Source organism: Scyliorhinus torazame, chromosome 29, assembly GCF_047496885.1.
Source record: "Scyliorhinus torazame isolate Kashiwa2021f chromosome 29, sScyTor2.1, whole genome shotgun sequence".
Taxonomy (NCBI): Eukaryota; Metazoa; Chordata; class Chondrichthyes; order Carcharhiniformes; family Scyliorhinidae; genus Scyliorhinus; species Scyliorhinus torazame.
The window spans coordinates 22,627,515-22,649,504 of record NC_092735.1 but is presented as its reverse complement, the minus strand read 5'-3'; the positions used below and the strand labels follow the sequence as shown (position 1 = coordinate 22,649,504).

At 45.0% G+C, this 21,990-nt stretch overlaps 1 protein-coding gene across 5 annotated transcripts in view; it reads right to left on the bottom strand.

The window, feature by feature from the left end:
• Positions 1 to 21,990, bottom strand: part of pla2g6 (phospholipase A2, group VI (cytosolic, calcium-independent)) — a 104,519-nt gene that overhangs the window by 20,871 nt on the left and 61,658 nt on the right. For 4 of the 5 annotated variants that reach the window (XM_072492174.1, XM_072492178.1, XM_072492176.1 and 1 more), the window contains 6 exons: positions 16,787 to 16,974; positions 12,552 to 12,648; positions 10,687 to 10,869; positions 7,687 to 7,795; positions 1,430 to 1,567; positions 273 to 363 (listed from right to left, as the gene is read on the bottom strand). In XM_072492174.1, the coding sequence (XP_072348275.1) occupies positions 273 to 363; positions 1,430 to 1,567; positions 7,687 to 7,795; positions 10,687 to 10,869; positions 12,552 to 12,648; positions 16,787 to 16,974 (806 nt within the window). The remainder of the gene's footprint in view (positions 1 to 272; positions 364 to 1,429; positions 1,568 to 7,686; positions 7,796 to 10,686; positions 10,870 to 12,551; positions 12,649 to 16,786; positions 16,975 to 21,990) is intronic. The other variant, XM_072492175.1, reaches the window with a different exon arrangement.

Below are 21,990 nucleotides of genomic sequence, written 5' to 3'. Positions count from 1 at the left end.
TAGAACATAAGAACTAGGAGCAGGAGTAGGCCATCTGGCCCCTCGAGCCTGCTCCACCATTCAATGAGATCATGGCTGATCTTTTGTGGACTCAGCTCCACCTTCCGGCCCGAACACCATAACCCTTAATCCCTTTATTCTTCAAAAAACTATCTATCTTTCAAAAAACTATCTATCTTAAATTGAACAACTAACTCCCTTCACACATTCCAACCCGTCCCCCCCAAAAAATGGGGAAACCACATTCACGTCCATTCAATTCACTTTCTCACCTCTGGCGCATATATCCATCACCGTCTACAGCGTCCATCCCTTTTGATAAGGACCCGATAACAGTGGCAATCCCGATGATATCCTCAAATCCTGAAAACAGAAGGCACTTTTCTTGGTTGCCATAAGGTGCTCTGCCCATCCACTCACAGGGCAAACTCCCACACCACCATCAGGTTTTACAATAGGTTTTGTTATTTGATTAGGGCCACGGCATTGTAGCAGATCGTTAGTGGGTTAGTACTTGAGAGGTTTGGGTTAATAATCTAGAGAACACGAGTTCAAACCCCACACCATGGCAGTATCAAGATGTGAATTCAATTTAAAACTTAGAAGGAGACAGATCAGTTCAGTGACCATGAGCTGTTGAGTTGTGCTAAAGGCCTCACTGGTTATTAATGTCCATTTGAGAAGGGGCCCTGCGTTCTAATTTTTGTGTGACTCCAATCCCGCCAATGTAGTCCAGCAAGCCACTCAGTTGTAATAAGACGCGACCACCAATTCAAGAAGATGGCGCACTCATCCTTTCTCAACTCCGAGTGGGAACTAATAGGAAGCCTTGCCTGGAGTACAAACTGTACTCACATCGAGTATTTTGAGAAAGAGATGTTTTGAAATGGTGACTCTGCATAGTCTCCGATTGCTGTTGTTTTTTGAGTTTAAAAGATCAGTAAACAAAAATTAAGGGCCTTGTTCATTTTGTACAAGAATTTAAGAACCCATACAGCAAACATCTCCCCATAGCTCATCTCACAATCACCTCTCTGCAGGTGTTAATCAGGGAATTTACAGTGCAGAAGGAGGCCATTTGGCCCATCGAGTCTGCACCTGCCTTTGGAAAGAGCACCCTACCAAAGCCCACACATCCACCCTATCCCCATAACCCAGTAACGCCAATGCGAGGATTGCCACTCATATATAATCAACTTTAGAAATTTAAACTTCAGAATGATTCAGAAATAATTAAAAGCAGCAATAAGAATCAGGAAAAATGAAGACAGAGGAAAGGCGCAGTAGCTTAGCCTGCAATACTTCTGACAAAACATTTACTTCGGAAAAAGAGCCCTTCGCCCACCCTGGCCCCTCTCCGCAAAGCAGGACAGGAATCCAGGTTACAGAAGCAAGGATGCAACAAAAGGGAGCCAATGGCTGAGGTTACCTAATCCGTGGTTGGTTTTCACTGGGAGTGATCTTGCAGTGTGGACGGGTGACGGTATGGGGGAGTCAGGAGAAGGCGGATAACAGCGTTCAGCCCCTATACTATACAGTAGGCTCAGCATCACCTTCCGGTTATTGCCTTCGAAGGCATCAAACAGTTAGTACCGGGACATAAACAGGCAAAGCATGATTTTAATTATGAACCAAACAGAAACACATCTACTACATGCAGGCTTAAATGTTATTTATCAATGCACTTTTCAAACACCATCAAAAATTGCAAAGTTTCAAACCAAAATGCTACACATGAGATGACCGTTTGTGTCTCTTTCTCAAGGCTGAGACTTTCACTTTAAGAAACTTGAACCTCCTCTTCTCCTCCACCTCCTTTTAACAAGGGTGGGGAGGGGGGAAAGAAAGGAAGGAGAATTTCACCTGGCTGAGGCAGGTTTGTCAGGTATAGCTTCTTTATTTAACACCCGGTTGATTTCTGTAATATTTTTGCTACTTTTCACTCTGGCATACGAATCGAGTCATGCAAATTTACTTAAAACTATTCTGCACTGCATATTTTCAGCAGTGCTGGCTAATCAGAGAAAGATTTTCTTTTTGAAACGCCTCTCGCCGACCTTTCCCAAACCTGGATGTCTTTTCAGCACAGCTTCCCAAGCTGTTGGTTCGCTGGCAACAACTCCGAAACTGTCTGGGTTAGTTACGCTGCTGCTCCCACGTCACCAGTGGCCAAGTAGGGAAGGCTGCACAGCTCCAAGGCATTTGCTGAGCGCGTCCTTATGCAAGTCATTGGGAACTGCATAGGATCGGCATGGGGAAACTTCCACCTCCCTCTCAATTGGGCGAGTAACCTGGCTTCCACTCAGAAACCAGGTCCCGGTTACCGCATTTCTGAAAAATCAGAGTTTACTGTTTTCGGGGGAGCCGTGAGGGCGGCGGGGGATGGTGGTGGGAGACAGATCAGGAACAAGCTACATCCCACTGTCTGTGGTAAAGTACACATGTACTCCAAGCATGGGATCATGACAGCATCTACATAATCGATTGAAACTCTCATTTTTACAAACTGAATGTTGACCTCTTTTCCCCAATATAAATCTCTCCGTCGGCATTTATCGTGACTCACTGAAATTACATCCTCCTAACAAAGATGGCGCTGATGTCACTGCCGACAGCTGGAATCAAATCACATCAGCCCTGAATGTTTTAGAAACATTAATGCATGCATTTTTTAAAAATGTATTGATTCATAGGATATCAGTGATGCTGACAATATTTGTTGCCATCCATAACTTCCTTTGAAAAGATGGTGGTGAGCCGCCTACTTGAGCAGCTGCAGTCCATGTGTGGTGTGGGTACATCCACAGTGCTGCAAGGAAGGGAGCTCAAGGTTTTTGACCCAGCGACAGTGAAAGAGCAGCGATATAGTTCAAAGTTCAAGATGACGCATCACTCAAGAGGGGAACCTGGGAGTGGTGGTGTTTCCTAACCTCGGCTGCCCATGTCCTACTAGATTGTAGAGGTCACAGCTTTGGAAGGTGCTGATAGAGGAGCCTTGGCAAGTTGGTGAAGTGTATCCTATAGATAATATACACTGCTGCCACCTTGCATTGGTGTTAGGGGGATCTTTGTTAGGTGAACTGGACATTCTGAATTCTCCCTCAGTGTACCTGAACAGGCGCCGGAGTGTGGCGACTCAGGGATTTTCACAGTAACTTCATTGCAGAGTTAATGTAAGCCTACTTGTGACACTAATACATTTTATTATTTAAAGTAGGGGATGGGGTGCTGATCAAGTATGCTGCTTTGTCCTGGATGATGTTGAGATGTGTGAGTATTGTTTGGGGGGGGGGGGGGCGGCACTAGGAATATTTAGGGCGCTCTACAATCCTGCAAACTCAAGAAAATGAAAAATGAAATGAAATGAAAATCGCTTATTGTCACAAGTATGCTTCAAATGAAGTTACTGTGAAAACCTAGTCGCAACATTCCGGTGCCTGTTCGGGGAGGCTGATACGGGAATCGAACCGTGCTGCTGGCCTGCCTTGGTCTGCTTTCAAAGCCAGCAATTTAGCCCTGTGCTAAAGAGTGGGGGTGCAAGATATTAGGAATATTTAGGGCGCTCTATAATCCGACAAACTCAGGAGTGGGGGGGGGGGGCAAGATATTAGGAATATTTAGGGTGCTCTATAATCCCACAAATCCAGGGTGTGCTACACTCACTAGTGGGAGAGTTAAATCTTACCGTCTCACTCCCTGTAAATGCCAATTTCTCATAAAGGACACAGAATCACATCTTTTTTCTGATTGTCAATAGACTCTCCAATAAGCTAGAACTCTGCTTAATCATTTCTGCTCTCAAATAAATAATATTCTGATTGCTGAATATAAAACGAAGTGCTGGTGTTTGGAGAGAGGATCCCCAAGTAGTACACAGCAGGCAAGGTGGGTCACATCGCTAGGGGTCTAACCAATCTTACTCTTCCAAATTCCAGGTCAAAAGAACCTTTGCTTTGCCCGATCTTTCAAGTTTGCCTCCCCCTTGCTTCAACTATTTACACTCGCTCTGGACCCATATTCGATTACTCTTTTCATTTTCACCCTTTTCTGCCTTCGCCATTCCTTTTGTCATTCAATCGCACCAGCCCGCCTCCACTTTTGTTCTCTTCCTGCTCCCTTGCTCTCTACATGTAGAAAAGTTGTTAATCCCGAGAAACTTCCAGCTCTGAAGAAAGATTATTAGCATGATATGTTAGCTGTTTCTCTCTCCACGGGTGTTGCCTGATCGGACAAGTGGATCCGGCACTTTCCATTTTTTATCTCAGTTTTCCACAATCTGTTCAGTTGTTTGTTCTTGGATGGTTGAAAGTTGTCTTTTGGAAATCACAGATAATAGTGCAGCACGGTGGCGCAGTGGTTAGCACTGCTGCCTCACGGTGCCGAGGTCCCAGGTTCGATCCCGGCTCTGGGTTACCGTCCGTGTGGAGTTTGCACATTCTCCCCCGTGTTTGAGTGGGTTTCACACCCACAACCCAAAGATGTGCAGGGTAGGTGGATTGGCCACGCTAAATTGTCCCTTAATTGAAAAAAAAATGAATTGGAAACTCTAAATTTATTTTTTTAAAAGGAAATCACAGATAATTTATTCCCAGAGGAATTTAGTTCGCTGTGCTAACTTTTTCCACTTCGAGACGATGAAGTGGACTTTTGCTCTTTCAGAAACTGTTGGAATAAACTTCCAAAGTTTCAGGGCACAGGTTCAACACAGGTTATGGAGCAAGTCTCGTGCTACTAGCTTTTAGATCTGCGATTCCACTTCTGGTTACTACTTTACCTTTGAGTTAAGTTTGAGTAAGTCATTTTAACTTTCCACCTTGTTCCCACTCTGACCTCCGCCTGCTACAGTGTTCCAGTGTAGCTCAAAAGCAAATTTGAGAAAAGCACTTGATTATTCGACAGGGCACGTTCCACTTTTCTGGACTCAAGTAAATTTAGATCATAACCCCTGCTCCGATTTTTTTCATGTTTCTTTGCTTGTTTGTTTCCTTTGCTGCCTCCTCTCGTTTTCTCACTTTGCATCCAGGTGGCGGCTATCCTGCCATTCACACCTCTTCTAGACACACCTTTTGTTTCCTTACTTGTTCCGTTACCATTTTCTTTGTCTTGCAACATTTGCAACATTAAAACCCTTTGTCATTTAATCTCTCCTGCCCGCCGCCCTATTACTTTCCTTTTGGGTTTTTTCCTACTCTTCCCACTTTCACTGGCTCAAATCTATTACATTTCCAATGAAAGCTTGCAAACCCGATATGTTGACTCTGTTTCTCTCCACAGATGCTGCCCTAACCTGCCAAATATTCCCAGCATTTTCTGTTTTTATTTCAGGTTTCTACCAGCCCTGCTTTTATATTTTGTGGAGTAAGGTGTGACTGTTAAGTTTCAGCCTGAACAATATAGACTGTGCTAAATGTATCACCCTGCTAAGTGAACAGGAGAACATAGTGGCCAATCAGAGTTAATTTCTGAAGCGGTATACTAAAGAAAGAGTAATCGGCAGTCCTGCAATAAACTATACCTTTCACTTCACATTTAAGATTGTAAGTTTCACCATGTAGACAGATCTGGTTTATTGAAACTGCTGGATGTCAGTGATCCACAGTTAAAAGTGTTGGAAGAGAGTCTAATTCTAACCGTTGTATAAAAGAAAATAACTTTAATTCTTGTATTTGTAAATCAGCTCTGGGACAGCAATAGCAATCAGTGACATGACCTGGTCACCAGTTGAAATCAATGCATCATAACGTCTCATGCAGCATGCTCTGGTTATAGTACACTTATTCAGTCAGACACGGTCAAGCACCTGCTATCACACAGTATACCATGCGTTATACATAACTCCGCAATACAGAAAGCAGCCCCACGTAAAACTCTCCCCATTTCCCGTACCTCTACTGCCTAGGAAAACGTTTACATTTTTTTGAAATCATATACACAAGGATAAGGCCCTAGAGCAGCGTCCATGTGGATACACATTCACACCATTCGATTTATTTACAACGCAAAAAACGAATGACGGAGCAGGCTCGATGGGGCGAATGGCCTGCTCCTATTATCTATTTTTCGATGTTTCAAACGTGCAATGGCTCAGAAGACTCGAGTGCAAACCCAAAAGGCCCACCCCTTCATCTCTGATCTCAGCCGCCGTGTTATTATGGGCTGGTTTAGCTCAGGGCTAGACAGCTGGTTTGTGATGCAGAACAAGACCAGCAGTTCAATTCCCGTATCAACTTACCTGAACAGGCGCCGGAATGTGGTGACTGGGGGCTTTTCACAGTAACTTCATACTTGTGACAATAAAAGGTTATTATTATTATTGGGGAGGCATCGAGCAGAAGCCACATAGCTTCCCAAAAAGGAAACCTTGGCCATATACTGCTGCTACTCCTTCACAATGAACACCTTTGACTTTCCAACCTAACATTATACAGGTGCACCATCGGCAGAAGGACTCAACGACTTGGGAAGAAACCAATCATCATCTTCTCCGGGCAACAAGGGATGGGGAATAAATGCTCCAGCACTGCACACCGTCACAAAAACAAATAAATAATGAATAACTCGTTTTTTTTGGCCCCTTTTGTCTGTCTCATACCAGACAGGCATGAGTGAAGTCTCAGAGCAGGCCACATTTAACCTTCCGGTTGCAGTCAACGGAGAAAAAAGGGATTTGTACATCTTGAAATCTGACCATGCAGTAGCTGCCCTCTGGGTTAAGAGTATTTTTCACACCTTATAACATTCTCCAAACACCCACTCGCTGTCCAATTTAGTGGGGGTTGGAAGGTTCGAAAAAAAATGTTGACTTAAGTTGTAAACAACGGGAATCTTTGCAAAGAAACATATAGATTTTACAGTGCAGAAGGAGGCCATTCGGCCCATCGAGCCTGCTCCGGCTCTTGGAAAGAGCACCCTACCCAAGGCCAACACCGCCACCCTATCCCCATAACCCAGTAACCCCAACCAACACTAAGGGCAATTTTGGACACTAAGGGCAATTTATCATGGCCAATCCATCTAACCTGCACATCTTTGGACTGTGGGAGGAAACCGGAGCACCCGGAGGAAACCCACGCACACAGGGGGAGGATGTGCAGACTCCGCAGACAGTGACCCAAGCTGGAATCGAACCTGGGACCCTGGAGCTGTGAAGCAATTGTGCTATCCACAAGGCTACCGTGCTGCCCCTCCAGAGGATAAAAACATTGTCGGGGTTCACTGTGAAGTACTTCTGTTTAAACTTCAGTTGGTTGTTTTTTATATAATATTTATTGTCACAAGTAGGCTTACATTAACACTTCAATGAAGTTGCTGTGAAAAGCCCCTTGTCGCCACATTCCGGCGCCTGTTCGGGTACACTGAGGGAGAATTCAGAATGTCCAATTCACCTAACAAGCACGTCTTTCGAGACTTGTGGGAGGAAACCGGAGGAAACCCACGCAGGACACGGGGAGAACGTGCAGACTCCGCACAGTGACCAAAGCCGGGAATCGAACCCAGGTCCCCGTGCTGTGAAGCAACAATGCTAACCATTGTGCTACCGTGCCGCCCCAATTCAGGGAGGGCAGAGTCAAAATCTTTTACGTCCTAAATTATTGGCTAAAGACTAAGCCAAGGCAAGTTAGTGATCACACCATTCCTTCCCTAGCATCCTACAGCTAAATCTTAACAGGTTATCGATTTCCCCACCTTTGCTGTGCCGAGCAGCAATTAAACCAGGTGTCTCGCCAAATTCATTGGGTGATTTCACATCCGCGCCAAATACGATCAGAGCCTTGATGAGATCCAGGTTATCGAGCTGCAACATCAGAAAGTTATATTACTGACTCTAGTCAAAGTATATTTCAAGGGCTTAACTTTACCTAGTCTTTCTTTAAAAGAAATCCTCCTTCAGTGCCTTGCCAAAGGCCAATTTAAAAAAAAAACCAACATATCGCTCCCACTCTTGAATAGCTTTGTAGGTGCCTGCACTGCTCAGTGTGATGTTTAGCTGCATCGACTAGGGTGTTCACAATGTTAATGTGGAGAGTGTTAGGAGGAGCTACAGCTCTGCTGAATGTTCCTGGGCTAGGAAGGAGGGAAAGAAAAATTAAAACTTCAAATGGAAGGATAGAGAAATACTGCGTGACTGCAACATCCAATGCCGGCTATGGTTAAACAGCCTGCCATCACTCGCAATTTAACCCAGCAAATGAATAGTTGGCACTGAAGGGGAGCCAGTGTCAATCCAGCAGTGCCCCAGCATGTGTAAGTAAGTGATTTTACGAGAAATGGAGAGATAAATCATGGAATCAAAGAACAAAGAACAAAGAAATGTACAGCACAGGAACAGGCCCTTCGGCCCTCCAAGCCCGTGCCGACCATACTGCCCGACTAAACTACAATCTTCTACACTTCCTGGGTCCGTATCCTTCTATTCCCATCCTATTCATATATTTGTCAAGATGCCCCTTAAATGTCCCTATCGTCCCTGCCTCCACTACCTCCTCCGGTAGTGAGTTCCAGGCACCCACTACCCTCTGCGTAAAAAACTTGCCTCGTACATCTACTCTAAACTTTGCCCCTCTCACCTTAAACCTATGCCCCCTAGTAATTGACCCCTCTACCCTGGGGAAAAGCCTCTGACTATCCACTCTGTCTATGCCCCTCATAATTTTGTATACCTCTATCAGGTCGCCCCTCAACCTCCTTCGTTCCAGTGAGAACAAACCGAGTTTATTCAATCGCTCCTCATAGCTTATGCCCTCCATACCAGGCAACATTCTGGTAAATCTCTTCTGCACCCTCTCTAAAGCCTCCACATCCTTCTGGTAGTGTGGCGACCAGAATTGAACACTATACTCCAAGTGTGGCCTAACTAAGGTTCTATACAGCTGCAACATGACTTGCCAATTCTTATACTCAATGCCCCGGCCAATGAAGGCAAGCATGCCGTATGCCTTCTTGACTACCTTCTCCACCTGTGTAGCCCCTTTCAGTGATCTGTGGACCTGTACTCCTAGATCTCTTTGACTTTCAATACTCTTGAGGGTTCTACCATTCACTGTATATTCCCTACCTGCATTAGCCCTTCCAAAATGCATTACCTCACATTTGTCCAGGTTAAACTCCATCTGCCATCTCTCCGCCCAAGTCTCCAGACAATCTAAATCCTGCTGTATCCTCAGACAGTCCTCATCGCTATCCGCAATTCCACCAACCTTTGTGTCGTCTGCAAACTTACTAATCAGACCAGTTACATTTTCCTCCAAATCATTTATATATACTACAAAGAGCAAAGGTCCCAGCACTGATCCCTGTGGAACACCACTGGTCACAGCCCTCCAATTAGAAAAGCATCCCTCCATTGCTACCCTCTGCCTTCTATGGCCTAGCCAGTTCTGTATCCACCTTGCCAGTTCACCCCTGATCCCGTGTGACTTCACCTTTTGTACCAGTCTACCATGAGGGACCTTGTCAAAGGCCTTACTGAAGTCCATATAGACAACATCTACTGCCCTACCTGCATCAATCATCTTAGTGACCTCCTCGAAAAACTCTATCAAGTTAGTGAGACACGACCTCCCCTTCACAAAACCGTGCTGCCTCTCACTAATACGTCCATTTGCTTCCAAATGGGAGTAGATCCTGTCTCGAAGAATTCTCTCCAGTAATTTCCCTACCACTGAAGTAAGGCTCACCGGCCTGTAGTTCCCGGGATTATCCCTGCCACCCTTCTTAAACAGAGGAACAACATTGGCTATTCTCCAGTCCTCCGGGACATCCCCTGAAGACAGCGAGGATCCAAAGATTTCTGTCAAGGCCTCAGCAATTTCCTCTCCAGCCTCCTTCAGTATTCTGGGGTAGATCCCATCCGGCCCTGGGGACTTATCGACCTTAATATTTTTTAAGACACCCAACACCTCGTCTTTTTGGATCACAATGTGACCCAGGCTATCTACACCCCCTTCTCCAGACTCAACATCTACCAATTCCTTCTCTTTGGTGAATACTGATGCACCAATCTCTTACAGTGCAGGACGCCACTTGGCCCATCGGGTCTGCACCGACCCTCTGAAAGAGCACCCCACTGAGGCTCATTCTCCCCCAACACCGTAACTCCACCTAACCTTTAGACACAGAGGGCAATTTCGCACGGCCAATCCACCTAACCTGTACATCTTCGGACTGTGGAGGGAAACCGCAGCACCCGGAGGAAACTCACGCAGACACGGGGAGAACGTGCAAACTCCATAAGGCCGGAATTGAAACCTGGACCCTGATGCTGTGAGGCAGCCATGCTAACCATTGTGCCGGCCCAAACATTCACAATTCTTGGTAGAGCGTCTATTAACAAAGTCTCCTTCCTCTCCAGCTGAAACAACAGAACGGTTAGCCTTCCTACACCAGCAATTAATGCCATCCTGAGATCAGTTGGCTGAAAATGGGGTTTAAGCACTGCAAGGTTATAGAGGCTGATCTTGCCTTCGCAAAGTTTGTTTTTTAGTTATCCAGATAACGGTTGCACTGAAACCCATGATCACACTTAAACTGTCCTCGCTCAGAAACCATACAGAGGAGCGTTCCATTTACCTGATTCTCTCGCAATAGTACCCTACTCAACAAGCTCGAGAGACTAGACATAGGTGAGCATGAGCCAAGACTTAGGAAGCTGGTGGATTTTTCTATACAACATTAAATCGTACTGACCTTCATGGCAAGATGAAGGGGTGTATTCCCACTTTCTCCCTTTGCATTTGCATCTGCTCCATGTACTAACAGAACCATAGCACACTCAAAACGCCCACGTTTCACCATGATGTGCAGTGCTGTTTCTCCAGTTTTACTCAGGTAGTTCAAAGCACATCCGTGGTTAATCAGCAGTTGGATCATCTGAAATGATTTAATCAACATAGCACTGTAATTCCATGTTGAAAAACTTGCACTTATACAGAGGCTTCTACAGCCTCAGGGCATTACAAAGTGCTTTACAATCTATGAAGTAATTTTGAATTGTAGTCGATGCTGTAGAGAAATGAGGTGTCCAATTCACCAACAACAAAGTACTACAAACAACAATGCGATAGTCGACTAGATAATCTGCTTTCGTAACATTAATTGACAGATCGATGTTGGTCCAGACACGGAGGTATTGCCCTGTTCCTCCCCAAGTAGTGCCATGAACCTGTACCATGACTCACAGACTTTAGATGTGTGAGGAAAAAGTCTAAACCTGGCAGACTTAGGTCAGATTCCCTTTTGGGAGACGCCAGGTGCGCCTTTGGGACTGTTAACAGTAGACATAAATATGCTGTAAGTGATAAGGTTCTTGGAGCTGTTGAGTTATTTAAACTTCCTGGCCTTTAAATTTTGAGGGGGTGGGGAAGAAACAGCTGCAGTTGAAAAAAAATAATCAGTGCTTGCAATTTCACTAATTGTTGCCTGTTGGACTGCTTCCACAACCTATCATTATCGCAGCTGGGTGGGTTGGGGGGGGGGGGGGGGGGGGGGGGGGTTCTGTAAGTCCGCAGTTCGATTGATAACTCCAAGTGGTCATAAAGAGTTTAGCTGTTGGGCTATGAGTAAATTGTTTTATAAAGATCAAGTACTTGACGAGATTTAAATATACTGTATCATTTTTGCATCCGAGTGTTTTCCAATATAGTAAGTTTGTAGCGGATACCTAGAGGTTTATTTTATTTCATCGCAGCATAGCTCCTGAGGCCTGCCTCCAGTGGATACTGGATGAGTTGACATGGAGGGTGTAAGGGCAAAGGGTGGTGGTTGGGGGGCTCAGGGTTGGCATGAGTTGGCACTAAGTTGGTATAGGGGTCATAAAGGGCCATCGGGATAAGTGGTAGGGCATAGGTTGCCATGGAGGAAATGAGGGGCTGTGTTGTTGGGTGGGAAGCTCAAGTTGGCATGGATGGGGCATGGGGAGAGAAGGTGTGAGGGGTGAGGATTAAGGGGTGCTACTTTACAAGTGGGAGAAAATCTCAGAGCGCTGATGGGGGCCTTTTAACCAGCCCAACGTAGAGCCCGGCAGCTCCTGTGGCTGTCTCTCTAGTGCTTCCAAGGTCAGTGGGCCCCACACCCGGCAACCTCCCCACAGTGGGCCCCACACCCGGCAACCTCCCCATCTCCCCTTCCTACCAGCATCACCACTCCAATATGAAAATCCGGTGGTTCGGTGCAATTTCTCCCAAGTCAGGTTTGTGGAGTCAAAGAATTTCCTGACTCTGCGTGCCCTACTCAACAGTGAAGTTGTGTGTCCCCTCCACCTCCCCCCCCCCCTCCCCCCAGTCTCATTTATAACCTCTATTCAGATTTATATTCTTCTACGGCGCAGAGTATTTCAATGGTAAGCTAAGTACTGTGCACAAACTCTGCAAAGGTTTGAAAATTGTGACTCGTAACCAACACGATTGCATGCCATTATGGATCCACGCCAGCCAAAAACAGGACTACCCGGTTCAATCGAGGCAATAACCCACCCGAGCATCATCACGATTCCAGAGTATCAACCTCCCAGATGGATAAGCCTATGAGCTGGATAATAAAGAGAAAAAAATTACATCTGCTTTCTTGGCCCAGTGGAGGGCTGTACCTCCGTAATGAGCATCTTCAGTGTGGATCTGATTTGGGTCTGCTTCGAGGATGGCCTCAGCACACCTAGAGAGAAACAAATAGGAAAGATGACCGGTGCTGGCATTACACATGCCACTAGCTTACACATTTACAACTGAGGTGGTAAGAGCGATTGGGATTTATAACAAAGCAATCCAAGTATTGAAGGGAATGTTTTCTGAAGATGGAGGATCCCTTGACTCGGCAATGTGGCCCAAAATGAGCATTCTTTTCACCTCCCCCCCCCCCCCCCTTTTTTTTCCCATTCGCTCCAGAAGGTAGAGTGTGGCTCCACAGGCACCCTCCGCTGCAACCCCCAAGTGGTAATGTTTACACGAGAACCCTGAAACTGAATGTCAGCTGACTGGTCAATAGTTGACGGGGCAACCGTGCTAGAGCATGACATCCAGGGGGATGCCAGGAGGATGGGAACCTAAAAATGCCAGGGGGATGGGAACCTATGCAAGGAGTCAGAGAAAGAGGGAGGACAAAAGCAAAAGGTAGAAAAGTGAATAAGAAAAGTGATATGTGGAGAAACCAAGGACAAAAGTCAAACAGGGCAGTGGAGAAAAATATTGAGAGCAAGACAAGCATTGTGAAAAAGACAAACTTAAAGGCTCTGTGCCTTAATGCACGGAGCATTTGCAATAAAATGGATGAACTAATCGCGCAGATAGATATAAATGGGTATGACATAATTGGGATTACGGAGACATGGCTGCAGGGTGAACAGGGATGGGAACTGAATGTCCCAGGGTTCTCAGTATTTAGGAAGGACAGGCATAAAAGAAAAGGTGGTGGCGTGGCACTGCTGGTTAAAGAGGAAATTAACACAATAGTGAGAAAGGATATTAGCTCTGACAATGTGGAATCTGTATGGGTAGAGTTGAGAAATACCAAGGGACAAAAAACATTAGTGGGTGTCATATATGGACCCCCAAACTGCACTGGTGAGGTTGGCAATGGCATTTATCAAGAAATTAGTGATGCATGTGATAAGGGAATATTGGTGATCAAGGGTGATTTTAATCTTCACATAGATTGGGCAAATCAAATTACCCACAATGCTGTAGAGGCAGAATTCCTGGAGTGTATACCGGATGGTTTTCTTGACCAACATGTGGAGGAACCAACTAGAGAGCAGCCCATCTTAGACTGGGTACTGTGTAATGAGAAGGGAATTATTGCCAATCTGGCTGTACGAGACCCCTTGTGGATGAGCGACCATAACATGATAGAAGTTTTTAGAGTGAAGTAGTTGATTCGGAGACTAGGGTGCTGAATCTTAATAAAGGGAACTATGAGGATATGAGGCGTGAGTTGGCCTTGATAGATTGGGGAGAGTTACTTAAAGGGATGACAGAGGATAGACAACATTCAAGGAACACATGGAGGAACTACAGCAACTGTTCATTCCTGTCTGGCACAAAAGCAAAGGGGCTAAGAGGGCCAATCCATGGCTTACAAAGGAAATTAGAAATAGTACCCGATCCAAGGAAGAAGCATACAGATTGGCCAAGAAAAATAATAGGTCTGAGGATTGGGGGCAGTTTAGAATTCAGCAAAGAAGGATGAAGGGATTGATTAAGAAGGGGAAAGTACAATACGAAAGGAAGCTTACAGGGAACATAAAGACTGATACTAAGAGTTTCTACAGATATGTGAAGAGAAAGAGATTGGTAAAGAGAAATGTAGGTCCACTGCAGACAGAAACAGGGGAATGCATAAAAAGGGACAGAGAAATGGCTGAGCAATTAAATATATACTTTGGTTCTGTCTTCACAAATGAGGACACAAATCAGATCTCAGAAATGTTGGAGAATGAAAGGTTTAGTGAGAGGGAAGAACTGAGGGAGATCAACATTAGTAGAGAAATGGTGCTGGGAAAACTGATGGGATTGAAGGCGAATAGATCCCCAGGGCCTGAGAATCTGCATCCCAGAGTGCTTAAGGAGGTGGCTCTGGAAATAGTGGAGGCATTGGTGGTCATCTTCCAGGATTCTATAGACTCTGGAACTGTCCCTGCAGATTGGAGGGTAGCTCACGTCACTCAGATATTCAAAAAGGGAGGTAGAGAGAAAGCAGGGAATTATAGACCAGTAAGCCTAACATCGGTAGTGGGGAAAATGCTTGAATCCATTATTAAAGACTTTATAGCGGACCATTTAGAAAGCAGTGGCAGGGTCAGTCAGAGTCAGCATGGATTTATGAAGGGAAAATCATGCTTGACAAATCTGTTGGAATTCTTTGAAGAGGTAACCAGTAAAGTCGACAAGGGGGAGCCAGTCGATGTGGTATATTTGGACTTTAAGAAGGCGTTTGACAAAGTCCCGCATAAGAGATTATTATGCAAAATTAAAGCGCATGGGATTGGGGGAAATGTATTGAGGTGGATGGAAAACTGGTTGGCAGAGAGGAAACAAAGAGTAGGGATTAATGAGTCCTTTTCAAATTGGCAGGCAGTAACCAGTGGGGCACCACAGGGATCGGTACTGGGACCCCAGCTATTCACAATATATATTAATGATTTGGATGAGGGAACAAAATGTAACATCTCAAAGTTTTCAGATGATACCAAATTAGGTGGGAGGGTGAATTGTGACGAGGATGCAGGGATCCTACAGCAAGATCTGGACAGGTTGGGTGTGTGGGCAAACCAATGGCAGATGCAGTATAATTTGGATAAGTGTGAGGTTATTCATTTTGGAAGCAAAACCAGGAAGGCAGACTACTACCTGAATGTTTGTAAATTGGGAGGGGGGAGTGTGCAGCGGGACCTGGGCGTCCTTGTGCACCAGTCGCTGAAGGTAAGCATGCAGGTGCAGCAGGCGGTAAAGAAGGCTAATGGTATGTTGGCCTTCATTGCAAGAGGTTTCGAGTATAAAAGCAGGGATGTGTTGCTGAAATTGTACAGTGCCTTGGTGAGACCACACCTGGAGTATTGCGTGCAGTTTTGGTTTCCTTCTCTGAGGAAGGATGTTCTTGCTCTCGAGGGAGTGCAGCGAAGGTTTACCAGACTGATTCCAGGGATGGCGGGACTGTCATATGAGGAGAGATTGACTAGGTTGGGATTGTTCTTGCTGGAGTTCAGAAGAATATGGGGGGATCTCATAGAGACTTATAAAATTCTAACAGGACTGGACAGGGTAGATGCAGGGAAGATGTTACCAATGATAGGTGTGTCCAGAACCAGGGGTCACAGCCTGAGGATTCAGGGTAAACCATTTCGGACAGAGATAAGGAGACATTTCTTCACACAAAGAGTGGTGAGCCTGTGGAATTCATTGCCACAGGAAGTAGTTGAAGCTAAAACCTTGAATATATTCAAGAGGTGGCTGGATATAGCACTTGGGGAGAATGGGATCAAAGACTATGGGGAGAAAGCAGGATTAGGCTATTGAGGTGGATGATCAACCATGATCGTGATGAATAGAGGAGCAGGCTCGAAGGGCCAAAAGGCCTCTCCTGCTCCTATCTTCTATGTATCTATGTATTCACACACTTTCCTGCTTGAGTATTGCATCTAAAAGAGACAGACTGTTGAAGATTTCCATCTTGCGCGCATCAGAACAGATGGGACGATGCTAAATTTTAACGTAAGCAACAATTTATACTGCATGTTGCTCCCTTTAAAATTTGACATTCTTGCATTAGTCCTGGTGAGTTCAAGACAAAACTTCAACAGCATGTCTCTTTTATTCCAGCAATACTGTATTACCGAGCGACTATGTGAACTCTTTTTCGAGACTCGTTCAATAGCAATCAGGAGCTTCAGCGCTTTCCTGATGCCTTAACATTGCTAATTCAGTGCAGCCAAGGGACTGTCCCTATTGATGCTTCCTCTGATATCATTTAGCTTCGCAATGAGCAGCGCATATACCTAGAACCCTCCTGACCTCAATGCTCCTTTCCTGCTGAATCACAATGAGATTTTGCAGTGTTGCGTTACAATTTTGTTCAGTTTAAATCTTTGATTGCTGATGACAGCAATGGGCAATGGGTACGAGCAAGAAAACGTTTAATTCTCCAACAAGGTTATCTTGAAATCTTCAACGTCCCGCATGTAACGACACTCGGTTCCAGTGCCTTAAACTGCAGAGATTTTCAGTGACATTATTTTCCACAGCACTTGAGGGAAGAAAAAGAATAAGGAGCAGGAGGTTGAAACATTTCTTGCCCTTACCCAGCCTGGATGAACTTCATGGCTGTATGGATTGGATAACCATGCGATCCAACAATATTACAACTGGCTTGGCAACGGAGCAGGGATTTGGCCACATCAGTCTTTCCCAGTCGACAAGCGATGTGAAGTGGCGTCTCGCCACCACTGCTCAAGTGATTCACTCCAACAGAACGCTGTTTACTTAACAACTGTGAATTAAAAACAGACATGAAAAAAAGGTGTAAGAGAAAAAAAGGGTCAGCGTTTCTTTGTACGATTTAGTAGGTGGCTGCGGACAGGGTCGTGGCCATCTGAGCACATGGGTTCACATCCAGCCCCAATGCACGCAACAAGTCTCCTCTGCAAGGTGCCCATTAAAAGACCTCAGTAAAAAACGAGTGGAGGCTTCAAGTCTGTTTCTAACGCGCACCAGCAGATTGAACAAACAGCCCATAATCTAACAATGACGGACACTAGTGAGGGACTTGGCAAAATCCACAGGTGCGCCACTTCGATCTAAGGAATTGAAATGGTGGCACATTAAAGAGAAACAGATGGATCATGTTAAAATGCCTGGAATAATTTCAAGTCAATTCTCCCAATTTCAGAAATCTACTTCAATCCATCAAGCTCACAAAAGAAAACATAGATTGCTTTTAGGCTATACGAACGTCCCTGAAAGGGACTGACGCGGGCCCGGTTGATCGGCTGCTCTCCTTTGTGTAAGCAAGCTGGTTTCCTTATCAGGATATCAACAGAAACAATTAGAAGTCAGGATAAGGGTACCTGTGGCGGAAAGCCAACCCTACATATTTGCTTTCTGTGGCCAAGTACAGTCCTGTGCGCTTCTGGCTCCCCATCCAAAGTGGTAAAGGATGGATAGAACAGGAGTAGTTTGTGCCTGAATATTAAAACTATCTTCAATAACAGTTAATGAGAGCGTTTAGGTTTTTTTTTATTCGTTCATGAGACCTGGGCATCGCCAGCATTTATTGCCCATCCCTAATTGCCCTTGAGGGGGCAGCTAAGAGTCAATCACATTGCTGTGGGTTTGGAGCCACATGTAGGCCAGACCAGGTAAAGACGGCAGATTTCCTTCCCTAAAAGGACATTAGTGAACCAGATTTTTTTTTACGACAATCGACAAATGGTCATCATTAGACTTTCAATTCCGGGTATTTTGTTGAGTTTAAATTCCATCACCTGCTGTGGTGGGGTTCGAAACAGGGTCCCTGGATTCGTGAAGGGTAGGTCGTGCCTCACAAACCTTATTGAGTTCTTTAAGGTGTATATGGATTTCAGTAAAGCGTTTGATAAGGTTCCCCACGTCAGGCTACTGCAGAAAATACAGAAGCATGGGATTCAGGGAGATTTAGCAGTTTGGATCAGAAATTGGCTAGCGGGAAGAAGACAAAGGGTGGTGGTTGATGGGAAGTGTTCAGACTGGAGTCCAATTACTAGTGGTGTACCACAAGGATCTGTTTTGGGGCCACTGCTGTTTCTCATTTTTATAAATGACCTGGAGGAGGGCGTAGAAGGATGGGTGAGTAAATTTGCAGATGACACTAAAGTCGGTGGAGTTGTGGACAGTGCAGAAGGATGTTACAAGTTACAGAGGGACATAGATAAGCTGCAGCGCTGGGCTGAGAGGTGCCAAATGGAGTTTAATGCAGAAAAGTGTGAGGTGATTCATTTTGGAAGGAATAACAGGGCTAATGGCAAGATTCTTGGCAGTCCCCAAGAGAAACAATTTCCATCTTAAATAGGAATACTCCTTGCACTTGAATGTGTATTTGTCATTATACCTTGCTGCAACATTACCTTTTAATCAGATCAAGAACCCCAAGCAGGTAAGCTTATTGTAAATCTGGAATTGGAAGGGAGGAACTCAAGAAAATTGCAGCACAGAAAGAGGCTATTTGGTCCATCGTGTCTGCACCGGCCACCAAGCACTTTTCTACTCTAATCCCATTTTCCAGTACTTGGCCCATAGCCCTGTGTGCCATGGGGTTTCAAGTGCTCATCTAAATACTTCTTAAATGTTGTGAGGGTTCCCACCTCTCCCACCCTTTCAGGCAGTGAGTTCCAAATTTCAACTACCCTCTCAGTGAAAAGGTTTTTCCTCACATCCCCTCTATCTAAGCCCCTCATAATTTTATACATCTCAAATCAGGTCCGTCCCCCCCCCCGTCAGCATTCTCTGCTCCAAGGAAGACAACCCCGGCCTATCTCTCTTGATAGCCGAAACGCTCCAGCCCAGGCAGCATCCTGGTGAATCTCCACTGCACCCTCTCTGGGGCAATCACATCCTTCCTATATAGTGTGTCAGCCAGAACGGCACACGGTTCTTTACCTGTGGCCTAGCCAGCGTTTCAGACAGTTCCATCATGACCTCCCTGCTCTTATATTCTATGCCTTAGCTAATAAAGACAAGTATACCATCTGCCTTAACCATCTTTTCTATCTGTCCTGCTGTCTTCAAGGAACTCTGGACATGCAGAACATGATCCCTCTGTACTTCCGAGCGTCCTACCATCCATTGTATATTCACTTGCCTTGACAGTCCTCCCAAAATGAAATACCTCACACTTTTCAAGGTTAAATTCCAGTGAAGTGGAATTTAGCAAATTATTGGAACTGCAGGTTGACAAGTCCCCGGGTCCTGATGGGAGTTCATCCTAGGGCCTTTAAGAAATGGCTAGCAAGATAGTTGATGGGTTGGTTTTAATTTTCCAAAATTCACTAGATTAGGAAAGGTTCCTGAAGATTAGAAAATAGCTAGTAACTCCTTTATTCATAAAGAGAGGGAGGCAGAAAGCAAGAAACTATAGGCTGGTTAGTTTAACATCTGTCATGGAGAAAAAGTTAGAAGCCACTATTAAAGATGTTATAACAGGGCACTTAGATAAATTCAAGATAATCAGGCAAAGTCAACATGGTTTTGTGAAAGGGAAATCAAATCGAACCAATTTATTGGAGTTCTTTGAAGAAATAACAGATGCTATGGTACTGTATTTGTATTTTCCAAAGGCACATTATCAGAAGCTATTGCGAAAAATAAAAGCTCATAATGTAGGGGTAACATAATGGCACAGATAGAAGATTGGCTAGCTAACAGGAAACAGAGTAGGCCTATAGGAGTCATTTTCTGGTTAGCAGGATGTGACAAGTGGTGTGCCACAGAGATCAGCGTGGGGGCCTCAACTCTTTGCAAAATAAATTATCTAGATTAAGAGTATGATTGCTAAACTTGCCGATGACATGAATATAGGTAGGGATGCAAGTTGTGAACAAGACATAAGGATGCACAAAAGTTAGGTGAGTGGGCAAAGATCCGATAAATGGGAGTAAAATGTGGGCAAATCTGAATTGTTCATTTTGGCAGAAAGAATTAAAGCGGAGTGTATTAGTTAAATGGTGAGAGGTTGCAAAGCTATGAGATGCAGAGGGATCTGGGCATCCTAGGGCATGAACTGCAAAAGGTCAGTATGCAGGTGCAGCAAGATCACATCTGGAGTACCATGCTCAGTACTGGTCTCCTTATTTAAGGAAAGATGTAAATGCATTGGAAGTAGTTCAGGAAAGATTTACAGGCAGTCCTGGGAAATACAACACAATTGGTTCCTGGAAACTGCACTGTACATCAGAACTGATTTGCCCATGCGGGGCAAGGCAGCATTTTTACCAGCAAATTACGACCTAATTTCTCGCGGGTTTTAGACCTTCATTCAGATGCATTTAAGTCTCTGCCAGCGAGCCACAGCAACTGTTCTCCATTGCAATCTTCCGACCCGGAGTTATGACCCAGTGACTGAAGGGTGCAGGAAGTTTGGGTTTGGGGGGGGGGGCACAACTTCCCCTGGGCTCATATAAAACAGATCAAATTTATAAATTATATTCATAAAAATATAAACGGTGAACTGGTGTGGCGTAGGAAAGTCAAAACCGGATGTCAATTTTTAAATGTCGTATACTGTTCATCGTAACTTGAATGTCGTAAAGTCAAGGATTGCCTGCACTAGATTAATGCCTGGAATGGGCGGGTTGTCTAATGAGTAAAGGTTGGACAGGCTGGGCTTGTATCTGCTGGTGTTTCGAAGAGTAAGAGGCGACTTGATTGAAACATGTGGATGTGGAGAGGATCTGCAACACATTTACTGCGAGATGCATTGGGATGTCCTGGAATCAGGAGAGGTGCACGATGAAGTTCTTTCTATTCTTTACATTAGCGAGCTTGAAAACGAGGAAGCAAATCATGGGCAAATGATTTGGCGATATCTTAGTTTAAAAGTTTGAAAAAAGTGTACAGGAAACAAGGAATGTGGATGAAGATAAGCATTTCCATAGTTTGGAACTCTTGGGAAACATGAGCAGCATGGTAGCACGGTGGTTAGCACAGTTGCTTCACAGCGCGAGGGCGCCAGGTTCGATTCCCGCGCTTGGGTCACTGTCTGTGCAGAGTCTGCACGTTCTCCCCGTGTCTGCAAGGGTTTCCTCCGGGTGCTCCGGTTTCCTCCCACGGTCCAAAGATGTGCAGGTTAGGTGGATTGGCCATGCTAAATTGCCCTTAGTGTCCAAAAAAGATTAGGTGGGGTTACTGGTTACGGGGATAGGGTGGAGGCATGGGCTTGGCTGGGGTCCTCTTTCCAAGGGCTGGTGCTAACTCGATCGGCCAAATGGCCTCCTGCTGCACTGTAAATTCTATGAACTATGAGGTGGCTGTGCAAGGATGCTTAATTTCAACGTAGTGAAGATACAGAGTCGAAGAAACAGCATGTGGTGTGGTGCACCTGGAGCTATGTTCGAAGAGCTTACAAATCATTTACTCTTCTAACAGTCCTCCAACTCTGTACGGCTAATTGCTGATTGTTCTGGACAAATCTGTTTACACAATCCTTTGGAACTTGGCTGCTCACCATGACAAAGGGAACAGTTTGACCCATTTCACGTCCACAGGGACTGCAGTTTTCTCATTAAATGTGGACAGAGGTTTCTTAATTACACAATGATCTCCGCGGAAATCATTACCCGGCAAACCTCAAATTTGCAGACTCGGCAAGAGCACAAAAAGCTCTTCAAACATGAAATTTGTCTCCAAGCTCAGTAACACAAAAAACTGCTGGCAAGGGGAACCCAACATAATAAAATCACTTCTGCAAGTAGACTAAACACCTGTCACGACCAATGTTTCACTCCTAAATATCAACTCACGATGCTGGAAACTT